We start from the raw sequence: 27905 nt of genomic DNA, 5'->3' as shown, positions 1-27905 counted from the left end.
CCTTGTGTTTGTTCTTGTGTTTCACTCCTCCTGAAGCGATGGATACTGCGCTGCAGGTTCTGACTCTGCCCACCGCCCCCTACCCAGACCAGAGACCAGGCACCAGCGGCCTCAGGAAGAAGGTGTACGTGTTCCAGTCCAAGAGGAACTACCTTCACAACTTTGTCCAGAGTATATTCTCCTCCATCGATCTGCGCGACCGCCAGGGGTCCACTGTGGTTGTGGGGGGAGACGGACGCTACTTCAATCGAACCGCCATCGATGTCATTGTCCAGATGGCGGCTGCCAACGGGGTCAGTGTCACCTGTCACTGTAGCCTGTCACTGTGTGTCAGTTGTCCCCTGTTGTTGTTGTCACTTGTGTGAAGCCATGCGTACCTTTTAATTACGATACATGCCTTCTGCATGTTAAATACCTTATCCTAAGTAGGTCTGGATGCACATACAAACGCGCACGCGCGCGCTCGCACGCACGCACGCACACACACACACACACACACACACACACACACACACACACACACACACACACAAACACACACACAGAAGGCTCACTGTCTTAAAATAGACTTGTATTAAACTTGTTTTGTTGTTGTCCCATTGCCAGCACTAATGTGGTCCCTGGGTGCTTGGTCTTAAATTAGAGAGCCTCCCATGCTTCCGCAGATGGGAGTATTTTTAGGGGGATTAAAAGTGAGTTACACATGATGACACCTGCACTTAATGTCTTTCTACTGCAGTCGATTAAATGGCTAGCTATACCCAGTATAATAAACTCATAGTTTGTGGACTTCTCATCCTAGCAAATGCAGCAGCCTTGAACTGAGTTCAACAGGCAAAACAATGACACTTAATCAAACGACATAACTACTGAAATATTTTTGAAAACCCAAGTCTGTCTAAATACCATGCACATAAGGCTTGATTTCCAAGTCACAGAAGCTAACAGAAAAGAAGTGTTCAGATGCATCATCGTCACAGAGGAAACCCACTCACCTGAATCCACAACGTTTCCCCTGCCAAAGCACACACACACATCTGTGATATTTTGGCAGGTTGGCCGTATCGTGATTGGTCATCAAGGGATCATGTCCACGCCGGCTGTTTCCTGTGTGATCAGGAAGTACAAGGCCATCGGTGGCATCGTCCTCACGGCCAGCCACAATCCCGGGGGACCCGACGGAGACTTTGGCATCAAGTTCAACACTTCCAACGGAGGTAGCTGGTGTAACTGGAGAGGAGGGAGCCAGGGAGGGAGAGGGTGTCAGCCAAGAGCAAAATGGCGTTAAGCGACAATATACAGATATTTCACAAGGCTGTTATAGGGATATTTGACCCATTATAAGACATGAAAATGAATGAATATATATTGATAATAATGAATTAATTAGTCATATTTTCTGTTTCCCTGTGTTGATCCAACCCAGGCCCAGCCCAAGAGGCGGCCACTAACAGAATCTTCCAGATCAGCAGAACCATAGAGGAGTTTGCCATATGCCCAGAGCTGCGGGTTGACCTGGCAACCCTGGGCAAACAGATGTTTGACCTGGAGAACAAGTTTAAACCCTTCACAGGTGAGGACAAACACATCACTCAACATCTGACAGGAGAACAGAAGTACACAGAGACCAGATGTTGGAACACAAGGAAAAGGATGTGAATCCTTGTTGGCCCGGCCGAGACAACAAAGAATGCAAACTGACTGCACATGTCCATGGATAGGGATGTACAGTGCCCAGTTAAAGTGGGCGTAATGGTGACTCAATCAAGCCCACACTGCACAAAATAGCATTCTGTTGTTGACTCTGGTGTTACCTCATACAATTGTAGTTACATGGACAATTACATTGTTATTGAGTGTGATTTATTATGATAACAACTGAATAGGGACTGTTCTTAATTCCCTTTGACATCTCAAACCTCACCAAACCCCATTACAATGCAATCACTGTGGAGCAGTTTTAACAAAAGGAACGCAATGTTGATACTAGAGTAAATACAGTACAATGTTACTATGCAAGAACATTTTTGTAAAGCGTTATTGGAAATCTGCTTCATTTGCTGGGAAGGTCGAATTGATTCTATGTTCTGCTGGTGGTCCACAGTGGAGATAGTGGACTCAGTAGAGTCTTACGCCAACATGCTGAGGAACATCTTTGACTTTGCTGCTCTGAAGGAGATGCTGTCTGGGGAGAATCACATCATGGTCAGGCTAGATGCCATGCATGGGGGTGAGAGAGCTGCTCTATCATCATATCTATGTCAAGTGAATGTCTGGATCTACAGCACTATGCATGCATGAAATGAAAAGTCTGCTAACACTAAAGTGATCAAAACAACATCAGTCATTTGTGCAACAGTCACATTTGTGCAACAGTCACACAAGGGTTTCACGGTTGTGCCAGACCATAGAAGTCTTAAGTGAATTGATGCCTAGCTGACTAGAATTAAGTACAGTGGCACAGAAGCCATGTATCTGGTTGTTGCATGTTTTTGTTTTGTTTCTATGGACACTAATGCCGAAACTTTGCTTATGGCCCAGTCCGTAATCACTCATTTCCACAGAAAAGATGAGGAGGGCATGGCTTGTAGGGTAGAAGCCAAGCAGAGTTTTCAGCTGTTGCATCCAACTATCTGTTACTTGACCCAGTCTTTCATTAGAGGGGAGGAGGGGGTTACAGAAACTGTCTGCGTCTAAAGGGATGAGGTTTCTAAACTGAAGCTATTCCTAGAGCCATTTAGAGTAGCCCCCCTGTGATAACACTGAAACCAAAGGCGGGAAACCCTTCCAACAGGAAGGCCTATGTCCCTAGACCGCCACATTGCAGAAGATCTTGACATGAATGGCATATTAACAAGGTTTCACCACACCCATACCCAGTGCAACGAATGTTCCCTCTCTGCAATATGAAATCCATGCATGTGTGGCTTTGAACAATTAGGAGGTCAACGCACAGATGCAGCCATGTCAATCTGACTTCAAAGTGTTTGAAACTGAGGGATCAGAGATCAGAGGATTAAAACTAGTCACTGAATAGTTACCCTTTGGAGGGACTGACAACTGTTTTTGTGTCTGTGGTACCACTAGAGTAATCCAGACTATCCCCTTCCCTCTCTCTCTCTGCACTCCTGTCTGATCCACAGTGATGGGCCCGTATGTGAAGAGGATACTGTGTGAGGAGCTGGGCTCCCCTGCTAACTCTGCAGTTAACTGTGTCCCCCTGGAAGACTTTGGGGGCCAGCACCCTGACCCCAATCTAACCTATGCAGCAGACCTGGTTGAGACCATGAAAGGCGGCCAGTACGATTTTGGAGCTGCCTTTGACGGTGATGGGGTATGCATTCATTCAAATAATTCAGAAAAAGGCAACTCTGATAACAAATTTCATGGAAAATGTAAATATCGAACTATACATTTTCCTCATTGATCCTAGATATACTAGAGACTTCAATGACATGTGTTAAGGTTCGGGGTCGGATGCCTGGAATTGCAGCTGAATGACACTGACCTTCTCTCTCCTGCTCCCTGACCACTAACCCCCGGTCTGTCTGTCTTTCCAGGACCGCAACATGATCCTAGGTAAGCGTGGCTTCTTTGTCAACCCGTCTGACTCGGTGGCCGTCATTGCTGCCAACGTCTTCAGCATCCCCTACTTCCAGCACACAGGGGTGAGGGGCTTCGCCCGCAGTATGCCCACCAGCGCTGCCCTGGACAAGTAAGGCATCTGTCTGGCATCACTCTATGAGCAAAATCTGGGCTAGTTACAATCGGCAGAGGTAGAATAGTTTGAGTCCTCTGTTGGAATACTGATGCAAAACATGATTAAATACTGTGGCCTGGGGCGGTCCAGTGGTCTACCACCGTGGCCTACAGTGCACACGTATGCCCATTTTCACATAGGTTTGAATCTGGCCCATGCCCTGCTGACATGCTTTCTCCTCTTTACTTCCTGTCTTCCTCCACTGTCTCTGTCCAATAAAACTGAATAAAAAATATGATAGTGGGACTAACCTTTAAAAACTGTATAGGCGTACAGAGGCGTGTTAAAGGAGTGAATTAATTAATTAATAGATGAGCACAATGTCCCTACATGTCTATGTTTCCTGCAGTGTGGCCAAGGTGACAAAGATCGAACTATACGAAACTCCAACAGGGTGGAAGTTCTTTGGCAACCTAATGGACGCGGGCAGGCTGTCCCTGTGCGGGGAGGAGAGTTTCGGCACAGGTAGCTCATCAGTGAGTGCAGATGCCAGGAACCTACAGTAATTGTCTGTTTATGTGATAGAGGATGCTAAAACCATATGAACTGCTACACAAACGTATGCTGTATCCCATGTAAGGTTCTGACCATATCCGCGAGAAGGATGGGCTTTGGGCCGTGCTGGCATGGCTGTCCATCCTGGCCACCCGGAAGCAGAGTGTGGAGGACATCATGAAGGACCATTGGCAGAAGTTTGGCAGGAACTTCTATACCAGGTGAGCGATGTCGTTTGACTGACCTCTGGTGGCCAATCCACATCATTGCAGAGCCTATTCAGAACCCTCACAGGGAATCTTCTGGACTAGAGAGAAGTACAATAGGTTTAGAGTCCAACTGAGTAAAACTGTGAGTTATCTAGCAACCTGAAAATCAATAAGAAACAGTAACAATGATGAGGCCAAGATTTCAGATTTCTCATTGCTGTTGTTTACAGATGTTGTTGTTGTTGTTGTTGTTGTTGTTGTTGTTGTTTTTGCCAGGTATGACTATGAGGAGGTAGACCTGGATGCGGCATGTGAGATGATGGAGGATCTGGAGGTGATGATGGTGGACAAGTCCTTTGTAGGGCAGAGGTTTGCCGTGGGGGAGAAGCTTTACCAGGTGGAGATGGCTGACAACTTTGAGTACAGTGACCCCATAGATGGGAGCATCTCTAGAAACCAGGTTACCAGACTGACACAATAATTGAATTATACCAACATGTGTGACTGCACTAGCATTAGGTCTTGAAATGCAATGGTGCCATTTCCAGAAGCATCTCTTACTGTGATATTTTACTACAGGGCCTGAGAATAATATTCTCAGATGGCTCCCGGATCATCTACAGACTCAGTGGAACAGGCAGTGCCGGGGCAACAGTTCGAGTCTACATAGACAGCTATGAAAAGGACCCTGACAAGATCCACCAGGACCCACAGGTGAGTCACACAAGACCAGAGGCTCCAAGGCACTCAGAGGTTCTGAAGCATGATCTCACTGTGTCACTAATAATATGGTCCTTCATTACACATCAAAAGAGAGAAAACCATATTTATCACATACAATTCTACAGATATTGTGTGTAAAGGAAACAAACTGTATGACTCATGACATATTGTGGTTGTGTTTTGTACAGGTGATGCTTGCACCTCTGGTAACCATAGCTCTGAAGATCTCACAGCTTCATGAAAGGACAAGTCGCAGTGGTCCGACTGTCATCACATGATCCTCCCATACTAAACCCCAAAATATCATTCAAGATTCAAGATTCCCGTCCCCCCCACCCATTCTCAAAGGCACATACACCTGACATGTGCAGTTTTATATATTTCAATTCAGAGGACACACATTTACCAAACAGACAAACAGACTGAAATATACTATATAAATGGAATGAGTGACATTGTACCATAAATTAGCATTCAAACGTCTATCTGTTGGCCTCATTTGTGACATTTCCACATCAATCTTCCATCATCAAAATGAAGCTAAGTGTGTTCAGAAAACGTTTTCCCAACAACACACCGTAATGACTGATATGAGGCTTGGCCATTGTCTTCATGAAACTGATACATTTACATTTTCATTTGACTTATTCCAAAATGATTCTTCAAGCGAAACTAGCTAACGTCCTGCTGTTGCTTGACAACAGCTTCGAAACATTACATCATCTTGCTCCATTGTGTTTTCGAAAATAATGTGTCCGTCATTTGTGCGTAACGTCGATGGTAAATGTATAATTTCTTAGTCGAAATACAGTATGCAATGTTAATGAAGTATCGATAGAAAGTGAATTTCTGCGTAAATTCCAATGATGCAGTGCTACGCGTCATGGTTGCTGGGAAAGGAGTACCGCGAATTGCAGAAAGCCGACCTGATAGTGAGTCTCGAACTATTCCATACAAATAAAAAAACACATTGAAAATATATACTTAATAGGTAATAATAATATGTTCCTTATTATTACACTTATTCTAAATGTATTTTCATGCAATGACAAGGGAATTCAAGCAAAGCCAGTGAGTGACAACCTACTTGAATGGGATGCAAAAGTGGAGGGACTGAAGGATACATTGTGGGAAGGTGCGATGATGACCATGATGATCTAAATGTATTAGGTGATAACATTGTAATTATTTTTTGACAGTATAGACCTCTGTTATAACATGTTTCCGAATTTCAATCATTCAATCAGCATTTAAATCTGTGTTAAGGTGCTGTTTTGCAGCTGACATTACGTTTCAGTGAGGCCTACAACTCTGTCCCTCCAACTGTTGAGTTTAACACCATCCCTTTTCACCCCAATGGTACGTTGACAGCAAGGTCAAATGCCTTAAATAACGTGTCTAAATGTTGGCTAATATTTCTCCTCCTCATAGATTGTCTCATTTAACTTTTTCCATGTCTTTTATAACCAAAGTGGACAAGGACACAGGGAGGCCATGTATTTCCTACCTGGACAGCAAACATGAGTGGAACTCCAGTATCTCTATCATCAGCATTCTCCTCAGCATCCAGGTTGTCACAGCAAGTTCTACAACTGTCCATACAATGCCAGTACACTCCATAAGTATTGGAAAGAGTAAGCAACGGCTTCTTCTCAGCTTTAATTCAACGTTTTATTTTTTCAGATTGGTTTCACCATTTAGAAATTACATTACATTTCATACATAGTCCCCCTATTTAAGGGCACCAGAAGTATTGTAAAATTGGCTTGACAGGTGTTTCTGGTTAGTCAGGTGTGTTCCATCACATCATTTGTGCAGGCATAAGAAGCTGTCAAGGTCTAGTATTGATTCTGGGCTTTGTCTTTGCCTTTGGAGTCTGCTATTGGTGTCTATCAACACGAGGACCAAAGAGATGTCAATGAAAGTCAAGGGAGCCATTATGAGGCTGAAATGTCAGAAAAATCAAACAGAAACATAGCCAAAACCTTAGACTTACCAAAATCAACAGTTTGTAGCATAATTAAAAAAGAAAGAAAGTACTGGTGAGCTCAGGAATCACAAACGGGCTGGTAGGCCGAGGAAGACTTCTACAGTGGATGACCGAAGAATGCTCACCATAATTAAGAAAAAACACAAAACAACTATCCCACAGATCAGGAACACTCTCCAGGAGGTAGGCGTGAATGTGTCAGAGACTACCATCCGCAGAATACACCAGCCAAACTACAGAGGCTTCACTGCATGGTGCAAACCACTAGTTATACTCAAAAAGGATGGTCAGGTTACAGTTTGCTAAAAAGTACCTAAAAAGCCTATAGAGTATATGAGTATATATATTGTATATCTGGAAAACGGTCATGTACCAGAGTGATTGCAAGAGGAAAGTTTACCACCTAATCTGGTGTGCTATGGTTTGGGCATGTATAGGTGCCACAAGAACTGGCTAATTTGTCTTAATCGATGATGTTACTTATGACAGCAGCAACAGAATGTATTCTGAAGTGTACAGAAACATCTTGTCTGCTCGAGAACAAGCAAATGCCTCTAAATTCATTGGATGGCGCTTCATCATACACTAAGACAATGACCCCAAACATACTGCCATAGCAACTAGGGAGTTTTTCAGGGCCAAAAAGGGGAATGTTCTTCACTGGTCAAGTCAATCTTCAGATTTAAATCTAATTGAACATGAATTTCATTTCATGATGATAAGATTTTAGTCAAAAATACATCAAAACAAACAACTGAAGATGGCTGCAGTACAGGCCTAACAGAGCATCACCAGAGAAGATACCCAGTGTCTGGTGGGGTTAATGGGTTGCAGACTTCAGGCAATTATTGAATGCACAGGATTGTCAACCTAATACTAAACATGAGTACTTTATTTGGACATTAGATTATTTTTTCCAATACTTTTGGAGCCCTGAGTTAGGTGTTTAAAAAATGTGGTACTTTCTAAATGGTGAACCCAGTCTGAAAAAAAAACCATTGAATTAAATCTGAGAATCTCTACTTTGACCTCATAGTAATTGTTTGATTTCAAATCCAAACTGTTGAAGTATAGAGCTAAAAGAAGACAAAATGCTTCCTCTTTCCAATACTTATGGAGAGTCAATTTTTAAAAGTCACAAGTAATATACCCTTACATACACAATGTATAGACCTTGACTCTGTACCAAGTACTTTGACTCTAACAAAGTAAGACAACCTTTTCGATATAGAACAGATTGTATACATACAGCTTTATTGCGCAACATGTTTCAATAAAACTGGTGCTCTTCTCTCCTCACTAGAGACTGCTCTCCAACCCAGTGATGGAGGGAGTGGTGAACCCAGAGGCTGCTGAGCTGCTGTGGACCAGCCCTTCCACCTACCACACAGTAGTGATGGACTGTGTCAGGGCCAGCCAGGAGCTAGAGAGTGAGAGAGCCCCACAGTAGCACAATAATATAGGCCAAATATAGCGTATAAAAGCCTATAGCACAACAAAGCTAAGCTAATACACATGCCATGTCATGTGTCGTCAGCGGTACATTGCTATAGTTTTTTTTTTTACCCCTCTGCAGGGATCGGGAAAGCTGTGCAACTGGAATCACGAAAGCCCAGGTGACAGAATATCTAGAGTAGCGTATATGGCATCCATGCTCACATTCTCACCTCCCTGTAAATGTGTCTAAATGGGATTCATGTTCTCCCGGCTTGAAAGGAGCGTCAAGTTTGAAGAATATCTGGTGGCTTGGACAAAGATGGCAACAACAAAAGCTGGGTCACGGATGAGGAATGAATGTATGTCTGTCTGCCTCGTGGGAATATTGTCATGTATCGTATATCGTATATCAGGAGTTAGCTCGTAACAATTCGCTAAGCGTATCTGTATCTGTTATGTTGAAGCTCTGGAGGATCTTGTCAAGCGGCCAGAGATGTTTGCAATGTATTATGGTTCATCGGGCAGGGAATCACCTATGCGCCCACTACGGGAAGCGTAAGTTCAGTATGTTACATCAATGATAACGTCAGTATTGCTGTATAAGTGTCCATGTGTAGAAAAGGTGATTTGGAATCACGTTCTCATAATGAGGTAGCCCTGCCTGAGACATGTCAAGTGTTAGTCTCAGACCTTGAGGATGTCCTCGTGGCCTTATGGTAGATGCTTGGGTCTTCCAAATGGGAGACCTGGGTTTGACCTCCGCTCATGTGCCTCGTCACAGGTTCAAAGCTGTTATGTATGGAACAGCTAGCAAGCCCCGGAAAACAGAGCCAGTGAGTGAGAGGAGACAGACGAGGATTGACCAAATGAAAAAGATTTACTTGCTTTACAAAACACCAGGTGAGTCTAAAAGGGATGAGCAAAAGTTGTGTGTGTGTGTTAGCATTGACAGACCCCCTGTCTGTGTGTCCCTTTGTAGACCGGCGTACTCCTCAGGTTTGTGTGCAGCCGCAGAGAGACTCTCCAGCCACTAGGGGTCTCTCTAGATGCCAGGACCACTGGGAGGATGAGGTGGACATGCTAGTGGCCTGGACACATTCGTTGTCATTTGAGGAGTTGGAGAAGTGACCACTCCCTTCTCCGCTCTCCCTCTCAAAGAGCAGGACACACTGGTCAATAAAGGATTATTTCAGCTGATGTCAATTTGACACATATCATTATATCCAATATATTTTATTTTAGAACAATAATATCAAGGTAATGGATTGCACAAATTTGAACAGTTGTGAAGCATGATGACAGTTTCAGTGTTTTTCTAACAAATTAAATCTTGAATTCATCCAATAATCTTGATTACGTACACACAATCCACAGTTTATGGAAAGAAAACAACACATTTTTCCCACTAAGAAATAAAGCACATAAAAAGTTTGGCTTAGAAGTGACTGCATTCAATATGTTTGAGTAACACACCTAGGAATATTCTGTCCTCATAAAAAACAACAACAACAACATATATTACTGTATCTGGTAACTGCTATCTACTGACCTTTCAATGGATTCCTATGAGAGATGGCGAAGCCAACCCAGGAAATTATGTTTATGTGCGTTATCATGTTGACTCAAAGCTACATCTGATTGGTGCTACCAGCCTATTGGTGCTACCAGCCTCAATTGGCAATATGGAATACAAAGTTTCTATATAATATACTATATAACAGGGAAACATGTTTTTTGGCACCAGCCACCGCAGTTCCTTGCAGTTCCCCGTATGGCCACATGGCTGGCTTCAGGAATGCACGCCTGATTAGTCTCTGTTGACTGGCCAGTGTCCGTCTGTATGTCTATGCTGACTGATGTAAATTTCTACTAGGGTTGTCAAACAATTCCAAAATGTATCAAGTGAATGGCATGGAGTGCTGTGTTTAAATGGAGTTCTAATGAAAGATGTTTTCATTGAAAAGATTATAGATGTTGTATAAAGGGGAGAAAACACCAAATAATCTGCATCAGATGTACTTATTGGCATCTTCTCAGCTAATCACAAATCAGCCAGGTGTGGTAAAAGTCTGTACCTGTAACATCTTCTCAGCTAATCACAAATCAGCCAGGTGTGGTAAAACTCTGTACCTGTAACTGGTTAAAGGTCCAACCCAGTACTAGCAAGGTGTACCTAATAAAGTGGCCGGTGAGTCTGTGCTGATGTGTTGGTCTGTCTGTCCGTCCATCTGTCAGTCTGCATGTCTGTCTTTGCTGAAGTCAGTAATTGTCCATATGTCCATGTGTCTGTGTGGTGAGTCAGACAGACAGTGGGTCAGGTCCCATCTCCTCCAGCAGCTGTTCCAGCTCTGTGATCAGCTCTGTGAAGAGGATCCTGTTCTCTGGAACACTCTCCCAACACCTCCTCATCAAAGAGTACACCTGAGAGAGAGAGAGAGAGAGAGAGAGAGGCTACTTGAAGCAGGATATGATGGGGACAGATCCTAATAACACAAGCTACTTAGGTCATAGGTCAGATCTTAAGCAGGATCAAACTAGTACGCATGTGCAGCAGAGGTGGGAATGGTGTTCATGGGCTCATTATCTTCTCCTTGGAAAAAAATAGTCAAGCCTCTTGGACACCTGTGTAGCTTTAGAGTAAAATAACATGGCCGACTTAGCATTCAAAGTGGGGTGTTAGGCTAATAGAAATGTAAACATTCAGAGCGTTCTCTCACCGTGTCTGGGCAGTGAGATGGGCAGGGCAGTCTCCTACCCGCCTTCAGCTCCTCCACCAATCGTGTGACAACCATCTGACCGCGGGTGGGATGAACCATCTCCATGAAGACCTGTTAAACAAAGAAGCATGAGTCAAAAACTGACTACTGCTAATACTACTACTACTACTACTACTACTGTGAATACTACTACTACTGTGAATACTACTACTGCTAATACTACTACTAATACTACCGCTAATGCTACTACTGCTACTGCTAATACTACTACTACTACGACAACTACTACTACTTCTACTACTACTAATACTACTGCTACTACTACTACTACTGCTAATACTACTAATAGTACAACTATACTACTGCTAATACTACTACTACTGCTACTACTACTACTACTATACTACTACTACTACTACTACTACTACTACTACTACTACTACTACTACTGTATTCAGACAGGAAGGGCCTTACCATTGTAGGGCTTCTGCTTGCCTCACAGTAGGTCATCAGTTCATAGAGGGTGACTCCAAAGGACCACACATCAGACGCAGGGTAAAACTTACAGTCCATCAGACACTCAGGAGCATACCTACAAGTTAAGAATAGTTTTTTAACTCAATCATAATACATACAAGTCAGATAACATATGTTGTGTCACATATAACTGATAAGTAACCCTGACAAAGACATCAGCAGAAGCACTGCAATCAATGCGTAGAGTTATAACGGTCACACAACACATCTGAAGATCTGTTTGAAAATATCAAAATCCATATACAGTGCCAGTCAAAAGTTTGGACACACCTTGCACAGAGTGTGCAAAGCTGTCATCAAAGCAAAAGATGGCTACTTTGAAGAATCTAAAATATAAAACATATTCTGGTTTGTTTAACACTTTTTTGTTTACTACATAATTCCATGTGTTCCTTCATAGTTTTGATGTCTTCAATATTAATCTACAATGTAGAAAATAATAAAAAATAAAGAAAAACCATTGAATGAGAAGGTGTGTCCAAACATTTGACTGGCACTGTATATAAATGTAATATTCTACTTGTATGGTGCGTTTGCCCCCCTCACCAGAACACAGGGCTCTCTGTTTCCTCTCTGACGGTGTAGTAGTTCTTGTCCTCCTTGATGCTCTTGGTGAGGCCGAAGTCTCCGATCTTCACTGTGGTCTCATTCTTCACTAAAACATTCCGTGCTGCTAGATCGCGATGGATGAACCTCTGAGACCCCAGGTACTCCATTCCCTAAGAGAGACATTTGATGAAAACCTTTGTAAATGCACACCTCAGGGAGATCATACAAAGGGGCATACAAATGCAAACATGAGAACATGTTCTATAAAACTTGAAATCAGTGTTGGGGAAGTTACTCTGAAAATGTATTTCACTAGATTACCAATTACTTTAAAAGGAAAGAAGTTGAACCAAACTAAAGCTACCCTTGAACGAAATATAGTTTGTCAAACTAAATCTACTTTGAAAAAGTAGTTCACTATATCGAAACTACCTTATCCAAAACACTGTTTTTTTTGTTTTCTTTTGGAAAAATGTTGTGAGTAGTGACAGTAGCTCACTACACTGCAACATGGGAAAAAAGTAGTTAACTGCAGGAAACACTAAACTTTTAATTTTAAAAACCACCAAGCTACTGCAAAATGCAGTTAAACTGATAGTTGAACTACATGTAGTGGAACTACTCCCCAACACTGCTTGAAATGAGCATTGCTGTTACTCTATAGAGCCATAATATGTAAGGATATGATCTCCACTGTACCTGGCAGATCTGCACAGCGTAGTGGAGGAGTCTCTTGAGGTCTGTCTGGTGCTTCCACCGGGGGAGGTAGTCCTTCAGGCTCCCAGCAGGCAGATACTCCATGATCAGTTTAATGGTCGTCCCACCTGGGGAGACAAACGTGGATACACAATGGGGTAAGAAAACATTTCTTCTAAGCTTCTCTTTATATTGTACTTAAAAGGGTCCCAGTGCTCTATGTAAAGCAATGACTACATAAATAAAAATGGGATGCACTCCAAAACAAGTTAAACAAAATGAATTGTTTTGATTTAATTAGAAAAAATTAAGAAGAAAAACAGAAAAACCTAATCCAGAGAATTCTAAGTCTAACTTGTTTTGGAGTGTGTCCCATTTTTTTCAGGGAGAGAAACAAATGGAGCACGCTACGGTACTGTATACACACACACACACCCTGTACTTATCTGTCACTAGTCTCGTCCTCATCTGCTATACATCTCTGATGATAGGCTTTAAGTCTGACATGTGACTACTTTTGTGTACTCACACACACACACACACACACACACACACACACACACACACACACACACACACACACACACACACACACACACACACACACACACACACACACACACTGTAGGAATTCAGGCAGAAACATTCACAAAAGTAGTCAGACTTCACATGTCACAGACTCAAAGCCTATCATAACACAGAGACAAATTCACACACAAACACATTTAGCTACACACTGCATTCAGTATTCACTCACACACACACGGAATTCAGGCAGAAATATTCACACACACAAATTCCCACTGAATGCGGATGTGTAGGTAAATGTTTTTTTGTGTGAATGTGTAGGTAAGTGTGAATGTGTGTGAATGTGTAGGTAAATGTTTTTGTGTGTGAATGTGTCTCTGTGTCATGCCTAGAGTTCCTGCCTGTGTCTACAGTATTGCATGTGTCTTCTTCTCACCATCTTCGCTGCACATCCCCTTGTATTTGACGATGTTCTGGTGGTAGAGCTCTCTCATGGTGTCTATCTCTCTCCTCAGGTCGGCCTGCTGGCCTCGGCTCTCTGGTTTCAGGGACTTGACGGCCACCTGCTTCCCTCTACCATCCCCCCGGGGGTCATACTGACACAGCTCCACCGTCCCAAAGTGACCCTGCAAGGCACAGCCTATCAGTTTAATTATTTAAAAGAATGAAGAAGAAAAACAAGAAAAACCTAACCTTAGAGAATTCTAAGTTTAACTTGCAAGTTGGAGATAGATAACCATGTAACAAAAAATGGACCCTTTACTGCCATATGCTGGTCTCTTACGGTAAACATTATACATAGAGACACCATAAGTATGACAAATATGACACGACAAACAACATAGACTACACACACACACACACACACGCATGCAGGCAGGCACGCAGGCACACACACACACAAATCAAATCTAAACTATGAGGGTTGTAATAAGTCATGTCCCCACCTCTCCCAGGTCTTTGATCCTGCGGAGAAACCTGACCTCAAACACTGTGGGGTCCTCTTCCTGGAGAGGCGGGATCAGACCCGTGGCCATGGTGGGATCTGGGAGAGGGAGGGGAGAGGGACACACACATACACGCTTACAACATGGAGTCTGGTGAGTCATATACAGTACACATGCCCAGACTTTCTACTCGTACTATGGACACACAGCGATCTAACAGACGCACACACACACACACACACACACACACACACACAGGCGTAAGAGGAAAGCGTAAGAGGAACAGGGATAGAGGGTTAGGCATTGAGAGTGAGAGAGAGGAAGAGAGAGAGAGAGGGAGAGAGAGAGAGAGGGAGAAGGTAACTCTGTGTCAGCCATCTTACTCTGCTCAGCCACTCCGGTGAGGTCCCTGACGATGGCTCTGAAGAAGGGCCTCCTTTTGGGGTCATAGGTCATGCATTTAGTGATGAGGTCAGCCATCTGAGGGCAGTCTGGGGTCGCCAGGGCACACTCAGCCCCGTAGAAACTCTCCTTCTGCTCAGGGAAGAGAGGAGAAGAGAGGAGAAGAGAAGAGTTGGATCAGGGCCCGTAAAGGTGCTTGTGTAAGTGAGATGTTGTGTGTGTGTGTGTGCAAAATATACTGTATGTGTACTGTACTTTTGTGAGCTGTGTGTGTGTGTGTGCGTGCGTACCTCAATGAGTTTCTTGTCTTTCAGGGGAACCTCTCCCTCATAGCAGATCTCCCATAACGTGGTGCCAAAAGCCCACTTGTCCACAGAGATGCTCTGAGACTGGGGGTCTCTCACACACTCTGGGGCGATCCACGGGATCCTGTCCACACATGCTGCAATGACACACAACCTTATCAGTCGAACACACACACCATCAATCCACTCACAACATCCCATAACGACAAAGTGAAAACACGTTTTTAGAAATGTTTGCAAATGAATCAGAATCAAAATCTGAATTCTTTTATTTGGCCAAGTATATTTGCACATACAGGAAATTGACTTGGTGAGGTTGGTGCATGGACATAAAAAACAAATAGCAAGAATTGACAAGAAATTTACAAAATAGCTAAATATTAACAAAATAGCAAAAACTAATTTACAAATTTACAAAAAAAGAGCAGCAGAACAGTACATCTTGTAGGCTGTGTGAGACTAAATGTATTAAAATTGAAATACAGACATGCTTCATTTCCATAAGTATTCAGACCTTTTGCTCTGACACTCTCAAAGTTGTTTTGAATTTTTTAGAAATGTCTTCAACAGGTCACTCAATAGGTTTAATTGAGTCCATCCGAGTGCAAGGATAATAGTTTGTGTGATTTTGGAATGAATATCTTTCGGGGTTTTTTTTAGAAAAAAATTTATCATCTCTGGTTTGCATAGGAGACACTGTGTGGATTAGGAGGTCACGACCAACTGTCACTACCGAACCCCCTACTGGTGACAAATGTAAAATGAAGGGGTCCGAATACTTTCCGAGGCCAGTGTACATACCCTGACTGTTGAGCACTGAGACAGGGACTCCAGGACCACTGAGCTTGATGAAGGGACCACTCTCTCCATCCAGACCTCCCCGCTCCACCAGAACATTCTTGGCACACACATAGCCATGGACTAGCTTCTTATCCTCCTGAGGACACACACACACACACACACACACACACACACACACACACACACACACACACACACACACACACACACAGACAGGGAGGTGTTAGGTCAGCCATGAACAGTGTTATTTGAGAGAGGATGAGGACAAAAATAGTGAAGATTTGTTCGCGCAAGCCTGCTCCTCTCTTCCGCTCTGATCTCCTCCCCTCTCCTCTCCTCTCCTCCTCTCTCCACTCATGTGTCTCACCAGATAGCTGAGTGCGTTGGCCAGCTGCTCTGCCACCTGGAACTTCCAGGGGGTGCTGAGGAGCATACGATGTCCACGCATAAACAGATCCAAAGGACCCAGTTTCACAAACTCCTCCACAATGATATCTGAGCAGGGACCCCACACACACACACACACACACACACACACACGATTTTTTTGAGGGGGGAAAACATGACGACATGGCATTTGTTTTTAGACAAGTGCAAAATGTTTGTAAAATGTAGGCCTGTACTGTATTCATGACACAAACACTCACGCACGCACGCACGCACACACACAGTCAGAGGTCTGAAGCCTCTTTCATAACATTTCAGAAGTCCAAGAACTGGTCCTGTCACTTGAATTGTCTTCACGTTTCATCCTCAAAGCATGTGGAATTGGACAGGAGTTAATGTACTGTGCGTTCTACCATCGCATCGTATTCTAGTGTATGATGTCACTTTGAATGTCAGGCGGGTGACTTACTGTCCAGGTTGCGGACACAGATGCCGTGCACCAGAGCCATGTGTTTGTGGGAGACCTGCCGCATCGCACTGACTGTCTCAAAGAAGGCCTGAGGACAGAGGACAGGGTCAGGGTCAACATGTCAATGGTGAAGAGGAGAGGAAGTTGTCTGTGTGTGTTTGTGTGAGTGTGTGTGTGTGTGTGTGTGTGTGTGTGTTCTCACCAGAGAGAGGTCCCTGTGTTCGGACCCCAGCACCTTGAGGACCACTGCCACCTCCTGGGAGGCCTGGTAACCCCATGTATCTTTCTCCTCCTCACCCCTGACCTTCAGTCTGCCTGCATAGATGTGCGTTCTGGTGCCACAGCCCAGATGCTTCTCCTAGACACGTGAAACAAAGACATGGATCACGGACAAGACAGCATGATGTGGATGTTGACCGATGTTTGGAATGAAGGGTAAGGGTGCCAGTGTAGTGTCGTCTGCACGCACACACACACGCACACGCACATAAACACACCTGTACTATGTCCTCTTTGAAGATCCTGTCAAAGATGAGGTGACGATTTGTGGGGTGTATTGGATTCACGTCTCTCTTCGTGATCAACAGCAAGTTGGAGATTTCTAAAACAAAACAACACCAGGGATTGAGCCGACCAACCAGGAAGGCTTACTGCGGCGAGTAGTAAGAGAGTAGTATTTCTGCACTGTGTGTGTCAGAGGGTGTAGGCGGATGAAAGGAAGTACATTACTGAAGAAACATGCCTCTCTCTCTCTCTCTCTCTCTCTCTCATGCATTCCAATGTGATTAAAAGCCAGTCCATAACAACTACTGTTGAGAATTAGTCATAACCCCTCTAATTGTGCCTCTCTTGTTTCTCTTGGTCATGAGTCAGTCCCCAAACAGCTGGTCTACACCAAGGACAAAGTCAATAAAACTGTGTTCTGCTCTGAAAAAGTTAGTTATGCCTTCCGGCAACAATGAGAAAGGTTTGACTCCAGAATCAATTCTGTTTAATAAAGGCCTCAATATTTGACTGCCCAAAACTCTTGAACATCTCTTCTTGTTTTTCTGGACCCCAACACTACCAGGACTATAGGAACAAGGGAGAAAATAATAAGTAATAGGTGGTAATTGATCATACAGCATACAGGACTGAGACACAAACTGTCAATGCTTGCCCTGTGTAAATCTCTCTCTCTCTCTGTAAGATTGTTTGTTTTTGTTTCCTCTCCACAAACTGACACCTACTGACTGTCTGATTCAGGAAAACCACAGTTGCAATGCATCATTTCCTGTTTGACAGGGAGCTGGGGGTGCTATGGTAGAATGGTAGTGGTACTATAATAACTGGGATACAGTACGGCGTTATGGCATGCTAGTAGTATGCCGGTAGCAGTATGCTGGTGGTGGTAAATTACTGTTTTTAAAGGTTGTTAATTCTTTTTTGTAGTGGGTAGTCCCACTCTCGTTTTTTTTTATTGGACAAAGACAGTAGAGAAAGACAGGAAGTAAGGGAATGTCAGCACTGCATGGGCCGGGTTCGAACCCATGCTGACATGGGCATATGTGTGCGCTATAGGCCGTGGTGCTAGACCACTGGGCCACATGAGTGTTTTTAGAGCTTCCAGTTTAGTGCTGAGGGGTTGGGGTTAGGGTAAGGTGCTGGGGGCTGGGTGAGGCCTACCTCTGGGCTGGGGAGGGCAGGCTCTGCGGAGCTGGAAGGTGACTCTGTCGGCACTGAGACTCTGGCCTCTCAGGTGTTCCATCAGTTCCCTGAGAGAAGGTTTCCTCATCTCCATCCCACTCAGCCCATAACCTTCCGGCCCCACCTTGATCTGAAAGCTCCTGTGCTGCCTGTTCTCAACCAGGTCCAGCTAAACCAGAGAGGCCAAGCGGTGCGGGGGGCAGGAGCAGAGAGGGAGAGAGAGAAGAGTCAGGAGAGGCGGTCTGGATTTAGGCAAACAAAATAAGACAAAAGCACAGGGTCGAGTTGACAGGGTTTTATACAGGCTCTTTTAGATGGAGGGCCTACTGTAGCATCTTGCAGGTAGACAACATCTGTTGTCTTCACATAAGAATGGCTGTATAACAGGGGAGGCTGGTGGAGGTAGAAATCATAGCACAGGCTCATAGTAATGCATGAAATGGAATGAGGAATGGTTCCTCATTCCGTACCATGCATTAAAATGAGCCAGTCTTTCGATTTCTACCTCCACCAGCCTCCGCTGCTGTATAATGGCCTTCAAACTCTGTACATAGAGTAGACAGTTTAGGGTATTAATACACCTGTACACTAATGCACCTGTATACTCATTTACCTGTATATTCATATACCTGTATACTCATATACTTGTACCTCATTGCATGTGACAGTGAGGAGGATGTGGTCATAGTCGATGCAGCTCCAGCGCAGGACGTAGGTGCCCTCCTTCCCGCCCTCCTGACGCAGCTTGTGGGTAGTGTAGTCCATGCTACAGAGGGCAGGAGGGGTCAGAAGGTGAGATAAAAAAAAAAGTTTGTTTTGTATCACTGAAAAAACATGTCTCTTATCTGACAAATATACTGTATTTACAATGTTCACTGTAAACACTATCATACAGTATATTGTACATGACAGAAGGGGCCATACATTTATTTCACCTATATTTTAGCACAGAGTCCCAATGAGACCAAGGTCTCTTTTACAAGGGAGCCCTGCATACAGTTTATAATAATACACATACAAATACACAAGAAAAACAAAAACAAAATAAACAAAGAGGTCCTTTATCCAAACTTTAAACTGCCCTAGAAGTTAGAGCAACCAACTGAAACGTTCTCTGCAGATTGTTCCAGCAGTGAGGTGCAGCACAACTAAAAGTGGATTTACCCAATTCATTGGAGACCCGTGGAACCTCAAGAGTTAATACAGCATACATCTCTGGTACTGTACATGAGTGTTGTAATTTTAAATTAAATGAATAAAATGTTGTGGGAATTCTACCTTTACCAAATGGAAATTCTCTCTCTCTCTCTGTAACCAATGACATTGAGGCGGACAGAACTAAACTCACCTGATTGGTCCATGACAGCCCTCCTGCAGGTTCCGTACCACAGAGGGTGGCGCCACATCTGTACACAGGAAATGATGCGCGTCCACTGTCAGGCGGAAGTATCCATCGATGAGGGTAGCGAAGGACAGCGCCTCCGCGTGGAAGCCCAGGCACAGCTCCTGTGATGTACATACGGCCATGTTCAAACATCAGCACTCCACACCAGAAAGAATGAGACAGAGATGGGGACAGAGATGATGAAAGAGACAGATGAGAAGATAGGGGGAGAAGATAGGGGCTTTGCACAGAACAGGGTTGACCCGAGCCATACCACGCTGGCTCTGACAGGTTCCTTTCACACTGTCCTTTATTAGCATTTATTAGCATGGCTCAGATCAGCTCAGCTCAGACTGGATCTGTGATGTAAATGAAGGTGTACCGTCCCATAGTGGGAGTTAAGACGGTAACTCTAGTATTCCTGTAAACATAATAGAACTGAGCCTTACTGACTATCAACGGCTCTTTCAAATATCTAGCTTGTTGACTTTCACTTTGAATTAAACTTTTACCATCTTTTTGTTGTCCTGTTTGTACACCGTGACTGTGGAGCCCTTGATGATGATGTGTGTGATCTCGTGGAAATCGGAGAAGCTTTTCCAGTCATTCCAAACATCTTGAACAGGTTTGCTCCATCTGTAGTCAGTTTTGAATTTCTTGGATTTGTTTTTGTCTTTAGGAGCCCCCACACTCTGTTGGAATTGTAGAAAGACACATTTTGATAAACATGGTACTTAGCATATTTTCGAAGATCAACTGTAGCCTTGTTAACACCTCATTGGGATATGAGGTGTAGCTCAGCTAACATCTAACACAATTGTATACGACTGTATACACATAATACACAATGTATAATATGCATATACTATAATAATGCTACTATTAAGGCCTTTCTGGCCGTTCCGAAGTCTAGACAGAAGACAAAAGGTGACTGTGCCTTTGCCATTAGGGCCCCTAGACTCTGGAAAGACCTGCCTGAGGATATTAGGCTAGCAAGATCAGTACTCTCTTTTAAATCTCTTCTTAAGAACTAATTTTTACAGACTAGCCTTTAATTGATGCTGGCCTTATTCTTTTTAATATGTCTGTGTTTTACTGTTACTACTTACACTCACTGAACACTTTATTAGGAACACCTGTACACCTTCTCATGGTGGAGGTGGTGTAATGGTGTGGGGAATGTTTTCTTTGCACACTTTGGGCCCGTTAATACCAATCAATCATCGCTTGAATGTCACAGCCTATTTGAGTATTGTTGCTGATCATGTGCATCCCCTCATGGCCACAATTTACCCATCTTCTAATGGCTACTTCCAACATGATAATGCACCATGTCACAAAGCAAAAGTCGTCTTAAACTGGTTTCATGAACATGACAATGAGTTCAGTGTTCTTCAGTGGCCTTCGCAGTCACCAGATCTGAATCTAATAGAACACCTTTGGGATGTGGTAGAACGGGAGATTCACAGCTTGAAAGTGCACCTGAAAAATCTGCAGGAATTGTGTGATGCAATCATGTGATCATGGACCAGAATCTCAAAGGAATGTTTCCAACATCTTGTGGAATCAATGCCACGAAGAATTGAGGCTGTTTTGAGAGCAAAGGGAGGCCCTACCCAGTATTAGTATAGTGTTCCTAATAAAGTGCTCAGTGACTGTATATTTTTGTTTTTATTTATCTGTTTTATCTATTTATAAGGCAATTTGTAACATTGTTTTAAAAAGTTGCTGTATAAATACAGTGTATTATTATTATTATTATTATTATTATTATTATTATCATCAACATTAGCCATTCTCACAATCAGAGTTTTCTTCCTCCACTTGAGGCCTGAGTTTCCAGACACAAGGACCTGGTAGTAGGTTGGCTGAGGCCAGTCACAGGAAGAAGCCAGCTCGGGGATCTTGCCCTCGCTGTCAGAGATGCAGAAGTACTCCGGCTCGTACACTTCGCAGCCGAATCCGCAGGTCAGGGTCTCCAGCGTGGCCAGGTACTTGACCTTGATGTCGTGGGCGGTGACGTTGTTGCTCTGCACCGTCCTGTTGTTGAACTCTGTCAGGAAGTGCTGGAACACCCTGGCGATGCGAATGCGTGTCAGGAAGTTGCGTTGTCGGATGACTCTGTTCACGCTCTCTGGGATGTACTTCTTATAGCTGGAATGGTCGAGGGTAGAAGAAGTGGAAATGACTGTGGGAGATAGATGTGTGTATTGACTGCGCGTGTGTGTGTGTGTGTGTGTGTGTGTGTGTGTGTGTGTGTGTGTGTGGTTCCGAAAATGTGTATAAAACAGTAAAACTACATATGTTATAGTTTCTTTATGAGTGACAGGTGGCTACCTGGTCTCCCCTGCTAGATTGGGGATGCTGATGTTCTTGTCCATGGCATGGTGTGAGATGGATAACACCGCCATCCCCAAGCACTCGTTCTCAATAAGGTGGAAATCTTCCTCATTCTGAGGGCTACGCATGGCAGCACGCCCTTTCAGGAAGTCACACTGGCCCTGGTGTACGGGAAGGAGGAACAAGATAATGTCTTCCAGAGTTCTATAGAACGTTTTTGGACTGTCAAATTGTGTTTCTGGGTCTACAACGATACCTGGGCAAAGAGGTACTTCAGCGAGGCAGCGTCTAGGAGCGGAGATCCCTCTGGTTGTGTCTTCCAGTCGGTGCCAGTCTTCTTCTTGGTAATGGCGTGCCTGCAAACCCGCACCATGCTGTTGTTTGTACCATGCCAGTTGGTGAAGTAGAACCTGAGGGAGATGAGGGATTGTCTTGAAGCTGCTTCAGTCAATATTGAAGGCTGTGTCCATAAACCACGTTCAGGGCTGGCTTTGCACGTCAAAGAGCTTCCAAATGTGAATATGATTCAATCTGGTTGTCCCTTAACTCACCAACTGCCAAAGAATTCCAGAACACTCACCACCTAGAGTGCCAAGTGTTTTATGTGGGATTTACCTAGCAACAATACTTTGATTGGCTAAAAAAATTAAGCATCATCATTTATGCATTTTTGGTGAATAAAGCCACCCTTGGCACTCTAGACTGTTGACAATCTGGGTGACTTTATTCACCCTCTGCACTAAATGAGTTAATGTGAGCAACCACGGAATCACATAGGGATAAGACTGACCTCATGCGATAGTGGAGCTTCAAACTGGTGCTCTCCTCTATTTTGAAGGTGTGATTGGGAGGGTACCAGATGTCCCTGCTTTCGTCGTAGAGGGCAAATAAGTTGAAGCAAAGAGGGGATATGCCTGAAGAAGAGAGACGTCTGTTATTTCCCCAAACTAGTTAACTTACACAACTCCAATTCATGAGAATTCCATGGAATTCCAACCGGAACATGACTCACCACACTTCTTGGCTGCCTCTGTACACAGCTCCTCAGCCGTGAGGCAGCCCCTGAGAAACTCCAGCTGGTGGAAGTCTCCCAAGTAGAAGTGGACCTCGAGGCCCCGTGCTATCACTGGAACTGTGAATTCACCCTTCCTCTTCCTCCTCATCTTCACAAACAGTTGCCTGCCCAGTTCCATTGGGCTGAGTCTAGGCATCCAGTCCCTTGAATACTGAGAGAGAGAGAAGGAGAAGAGAGGGTTCAGAGAGGCTTACATACATTATTGTTAGCTTTAATACCTGTGTCATGATAACAAATGATGCGTCATCAACTCATAAGACCAGAAAGAAAGTGAAAGCTATAGGGAGATAGACAGGGAGGTATGACGAAAAATCAAAGTTAACAATAACTTATTGAATGGATGCCGATAACCTGATAACCATGCCGATAACCTTGATTATCCTTTCAAATCCATCATGTTCTGTTTCTAGTAAGATATTCATTTGGGTGACTTACATACACATCATACCTACAGTACTCATGATAAAACATCTCACCTATTTCGGCGACTTGGAACTCACTTATTTCGGCGACTTGATTGACTCACGGGTCTCGAAAACACGACTCTCTGCGTCCCGACAACAGTCCTTAGATCTGGTTTATTGTGATGGTTTTCGGAGTATCATTTATTGTAGAACAAGGGGCTCTGTGCTCCGCAGTAGAGTTGGCATGCCCCACCACAACTGAGCTTTTCCAGTCAAGCCGATGTGTCAGTTCCCGAAAACGCAGTCATAGATCCACGCCCCAATCTCCTCCGATTGGTTCTTTGGTAAATCAATCTGACTGTGACAACAGAATGAACCCTAGATACAATGTTTATCAATGTTCATCAGTGTTTATCAAAATGCGTCTTTCTCTAATTATCTTCTCTTTCCAGTGACCGCTATGAAAGGCGGTCACAGCTCACCGTTCCATTCGTTAAAATGTCTGTAATAAGAGTAAACTCAATTTATCATGTTCGTCGGGGCACAGCTAGGCCAATCTAAATAGGTGATGTGTGTGTGTGCGTGTGTGTGTGTGTGAGAGAGACACAGACAGACAGACAGACAGACAGACAGACAGACAGACAGACACACACACACACACACACACACACACACACACACACACACACACACACACACACACACACACACACACACACACACACAGATAGAGAGAGACAGACGGCCCCTTTAACAAAGTCAGCTGATGAATATAAAAAGTTCGAAGGAGGAAACAGGAAGTGATTGAACACTGAACCACCCAAACAACGCACAACGAAGAGCAACTGGTCGACATAAGAAGACAATGGCGGGTATTAAATGTAAGTTAGCCCAGCAGTGAGTTGTCCAAACCAGTCTACTAAAAACCTTTCTCCTAGCCAGCGACAAGTCATTACATTCTTTGTTTTTATTGTTTTGCGTATTAGCTACAATATATCGATTCCACGACAACTTGTCACTCTTACTTGATTTCAGTTTGGTCTTTTCAACCTTTCAAAGTGTAAATTCGGTGCTTCACGTTTGTGTCTTTATTGATTTCTTTTGTCGTTTTACAGCACTGATTGGGTTGTCGTTCAGTGGTGCCATTGGGTTGACGTTTCTCCTGCTGAGCTGTGTTCTGGAACAGTATGGGTATGTATGTGCTGCAGGCCCCCACCCCCCCCCCCACACACACACACACACACACACACACACACACACACACACACACACACACACCTGTTGGATACATGTGATACAAGTCTTGCAAATGCAAACACAGTGTGAACCTGTTGTGTTTCCACAGGGAGTACTGGCCCCTGTTCGTCCTAATCTTCTACGTGCTGTCTCCCGTCCCCACCTTCATATCCAGAAGACTCAGTGATGACACTGATGCTACCAGCAATGCATGCAGGGAACTGGCCTATTTCTGCACCACTGGCATTGTGGTGTCTGCGTTCGGGCTTCCCATTGTTATGGCCCGGTCCATGGTGGTGAGTCATTGCAGATACTGGCCGTGGGACATTTGAATGAGGGGCATGTTTCGTTTTTTGAGCTGTGAAAGGTGAAATGACTGAGATTGGGAGAGTACTCTCTTTGTGAAGGGCAGAAAAGCGCCTTACTCCTCATGGTACCAGTACTAGAGCAATTTAGATCATCAGTAAACTCAGTTCATGCAGAGCTAAAGTAGACATCTCATAAATGCGATGGATTGTTTGCCAATAGGTAGATCACCTGCTGATAACTGATAAGAATGAAAGTGGTTAATTATTAGACACCATCTCAAATCAAATCTGATTGGTGACATACATACAAGTGATATAGTGAAATGCTTTATGAATCTAGCTCATTGCACAACAGTCGATAAATCAACAATACAATATAGTAAGGTAATAATAAAGCAATGACAGTGGTAGTGCAAAAGGGTGCAGTGTAGCAGCAATGGCTGTTTTTACAGTGGTAGGTCATTTACAGTGTAGTATAGTGTAGTGTAGAATCTAGTGCAAGATGTGCAGCTGTGTCCTTTGATTTCCTCCCTAACAGATCAAATGGGGGGCCTGTGGTCTGGTGATGGCTGGCAATGCTGTCATCTTCATCACCATCTTGGGATTCTTCCTGGTGTTTGGCCGTGGGGATGACTTCAGCTGGGAGCAGTGGTAGAGTGTCCGTGGGACTGTGGACAGACAGAGGACAGAAGGACCCAGCCCGCCATGCCTGCTTCTACAGAGGTGCAGGACGGTTGCATCTCTGTAGAAAGGAATGTTACTACGGCCTAACGTCACTACTAATGGACGTGTTATCAAGTTGATGCATATGTTATGTCTCTTGAGGTTTGAAGGGGGTGGGGGGGTACGTTAGAAAGGCAAGCACATAATGTGTATAGAATGAAAATGGACCATTGAATGATGTCTAGTGATGCCTTATTTCTTTTCTTATTTCCTGATCCCTCTCTGACCCTCAGTTGTAGCCACCTCTATTAGTCTGCTCTCGCCTCCACTTTCCCCTATGCAGAGGGTGAGACATTAAAATTCACCTCCCTGCCCTTACCTGTACGAGGGAAAAGTTAGTATCGGGACTGAAACATCTTATCTATGTGTAATGGTCATGCTTCAGTTGTTATATCATAAGGGATACTCTTGAATGTTTTTTGTCGTTATCACTTCTGGTTCGTCTAGTCTTTTTTTCCGGTCCTTTGGAGGTATTCTGCTATTTCTTCACATGACCTTTGTGATTATGTGTATTTATCCATGCTATTTGATCTGATGTCTTGGGTTATGACTATATCATCAGGTAAAGGTAGAGGTAAGTTTGTTATGTTTGACATTTTGCTGCAAGTTGAAAAAGCCTTGCTTTAGGTTTACACTGTCTATACCAAAGGCCATTTAGACTGTAACAGACACTATTCTCCCACCCACCAAGGCTTCTGAAAGGAGTGTCTTTTATCATGATATACACAAGAGTTTTGATGACAACTAATGATGAGTTGGAATAGAATATTATAGAAGAATAGAGTTATACCGTACATGTGTTTGTCTATGCTGAGGACAGAAGCCAAAGTGTGGTTTGTGAATCCTTGCCAATATTTGGGGAGGGATGTCGATTTTACATGTATGGAATGTATATACAGTACTATATATTTGTTGTTTTTAGACCAGATCTGTCTATTTTGTTCTAATGAAGTGCCCACTTTTCTATTCACCAACAAACAACATCATAGGAGCAGAGTCAATGTATATTTTTTACTGATTCAAAATCATGTCCTCTTAGAAAGTTTGTCAGTCACTTTTGACATGTTAAATTGGGAGCCTATGGTGCATTTGTAGAATGATGTCATGGTCTTTCTGATTACATGATCATGTGAGAATTATCCAAATTACAATACTGCTTGTTATAGTGACATTTATGTAGTTATAAACAGAATGTTATCAGAGCACTTATTGTTAAACAATGCTTTATTCATAATGTGTTTTTTACCCTATTATACAAATAAGATATTGAATTCTTCACAAAATTGGCACATGATTTTCTACTGTACCATGAAAACAAATAGTTTTTAGATTTTGTTAAAAACTGACATTTCATTTTCTATGAGAAGCCTTTCTGTACGTGTCAATCCAAAACCCAAATCACTTTGAAAATACCAGTGAGCGCTAGAGAAACCTGTTTCAAAACCCTTTACTCCTACAGTACCTGTAATCTGTTTTCTAACATTAATTAAAGCACTATTGAAATAAAATATACTTGCTTGATATTTACAGGTCTGAGATATTTGCAGATTTTCTTGACAATATTGTTGATGGATACATTATTCGAAACCAGTGGAGGTAGAAATCGGAGGACGGGCTCATTGTAATACATGGAATGGAATGTTGTTTACTTTCAGCCTGTCGCTGTTAAGCTGTTTTGGATGCACTCAAATTGCCTCCATTTGTGTTTAGCAAAGCACAACTCCAACACAAACTAAAGATCTCACATACAAGTGGTCACACATCTCTGCTTCCTCTGTTTGCAATTCAATGAAGGGA

The 27905-nt window shown here is 43.5% G+C and overlaps 3 protein-coding genes across 5 annotated transcripts; 2 read left to right on the top strand and 1 right to left on the bottom strand.

The window, feature by feature from the left end:
* Positions 1 to 38: 38 nt before the first annotated feature.
* Positions 39 to 5488, top strand: LOC310812231 (phosphoglucomutase-1-like; the record flags this gene model as incomplete). The annotated part of the gene is made up of 11 exons (XM_083680674.1): positions 39 to 293; positions 1055 to 1217; positions 1427 to 1573; positions 2105 to 2230; positions 3144 to 3334; positions 3561 to 3715; positions 4110 to 4225; positions 4341 to 4476; positions 4741 to 4924; positions 5044 to 5178; positions 5376 to 5488. 11 exons carry the CDS (start codon positions 39 to 41, stop codon positions 5463 to 5465), a joined length of 1698 nt encoding a protein of 565 aa, XP_083536800.1. The 3' UTR covers positions 5466 to 5488.
* A 4343-nt stretch (positions 5489 to 9831) lies between these two features.
* Positions 9832 to 24167, bottom strand: LOC310812202 (tyrosine-protein kinase JAK1-like). 3 transcript variants are annotated; one of them, XM_083680619.1, is made up of 24 exons: positions 23914 to 24167; positions 23375 to 23588; positions 23153 to 23276; positions 22619 to 22772; positions 22360 to 22523; positions 21825 to 22176; positions 20535 to 20714; positions 19987 to 20144; positions 19290 to 19404; positions 18618 to 18807; positions 17450 to 17553; positions 17155 to 17310; positions 16953 to 17040; positions 16464 to 16591; positions 16097 to 16232; positions 15281 to 15432; positions 14972 to 15122; positions 14589 to 14686; positions 14078 to 14267; positions 13117 to 13241; positions 12415 to 12587; positions 11806 to 11923; positions 11332 to 11442; positions 9832 to 11035 (listed from the first exon to the last, which is right to left on the bottom strand). In XM_083680619.1, exons 2-24 carry the CDS (start codon positions 23571 to 23573, stop codon positions 10913 to 10915), a joined length of 3489 nt encoding a protein of 1162 aa, XP_083536745.1. In that variant the 5' UTR covers positions 23574 to 23588; positions 23914 to 24167; the 3' UTR covers positions 9832 to 10912. The 3 variants fall into 3 exon arrangements, with proteins under 3 accessions (XP_083536745.1, XP_083536746.1, XP_083536747.1); XM_083680620.1 differs by having other exon boundaries at positions 23938 to 24167; XM_083680621.1 differs by having other exon boundaries at positions 23964 to 24167.
* Positions 24168 to 24641: 474 nt separating this feature from the next.
* LOC310812239 (leptin receptor gene-related protein-like) lies at positions 24642 to 27631 on the top strand. The gene is made up of 4 exons (XM_083680689.1): positions 24642 to 24722; positions 24957 to 25032; positions 25187 to 25373; positions 25924 to 27631. Exons 1-4 carry the CDS (start codon positions 24707 to 24709, stop codon positions 26038 to 26040), a joined length of 396 nt encoding a protein of 131 aa, XP_083536815.1. The 5' UTR covers positions 24642 to 24706; the 3' UTR covers positions 26041 to 27631.
* Positions 27632 to 27905: the final 274 nt, after the last annotated feature.

This window comes from Argentina silus (assembly GCF_951799395.1).
Source record: "Argentina silus genome assembly, chromosome: 1".
In the NCBI taxonomy this organism is placed as follows: domain Eukaryota; kingdom Metazoa; phylum Chordata; class Actinopteri; order Argentiniformes; family Argentinidae; genus Argentina; species Argentina silus.
This window is presented reverse-complemented; position numbering and strand designations above follow the sequence as displayed.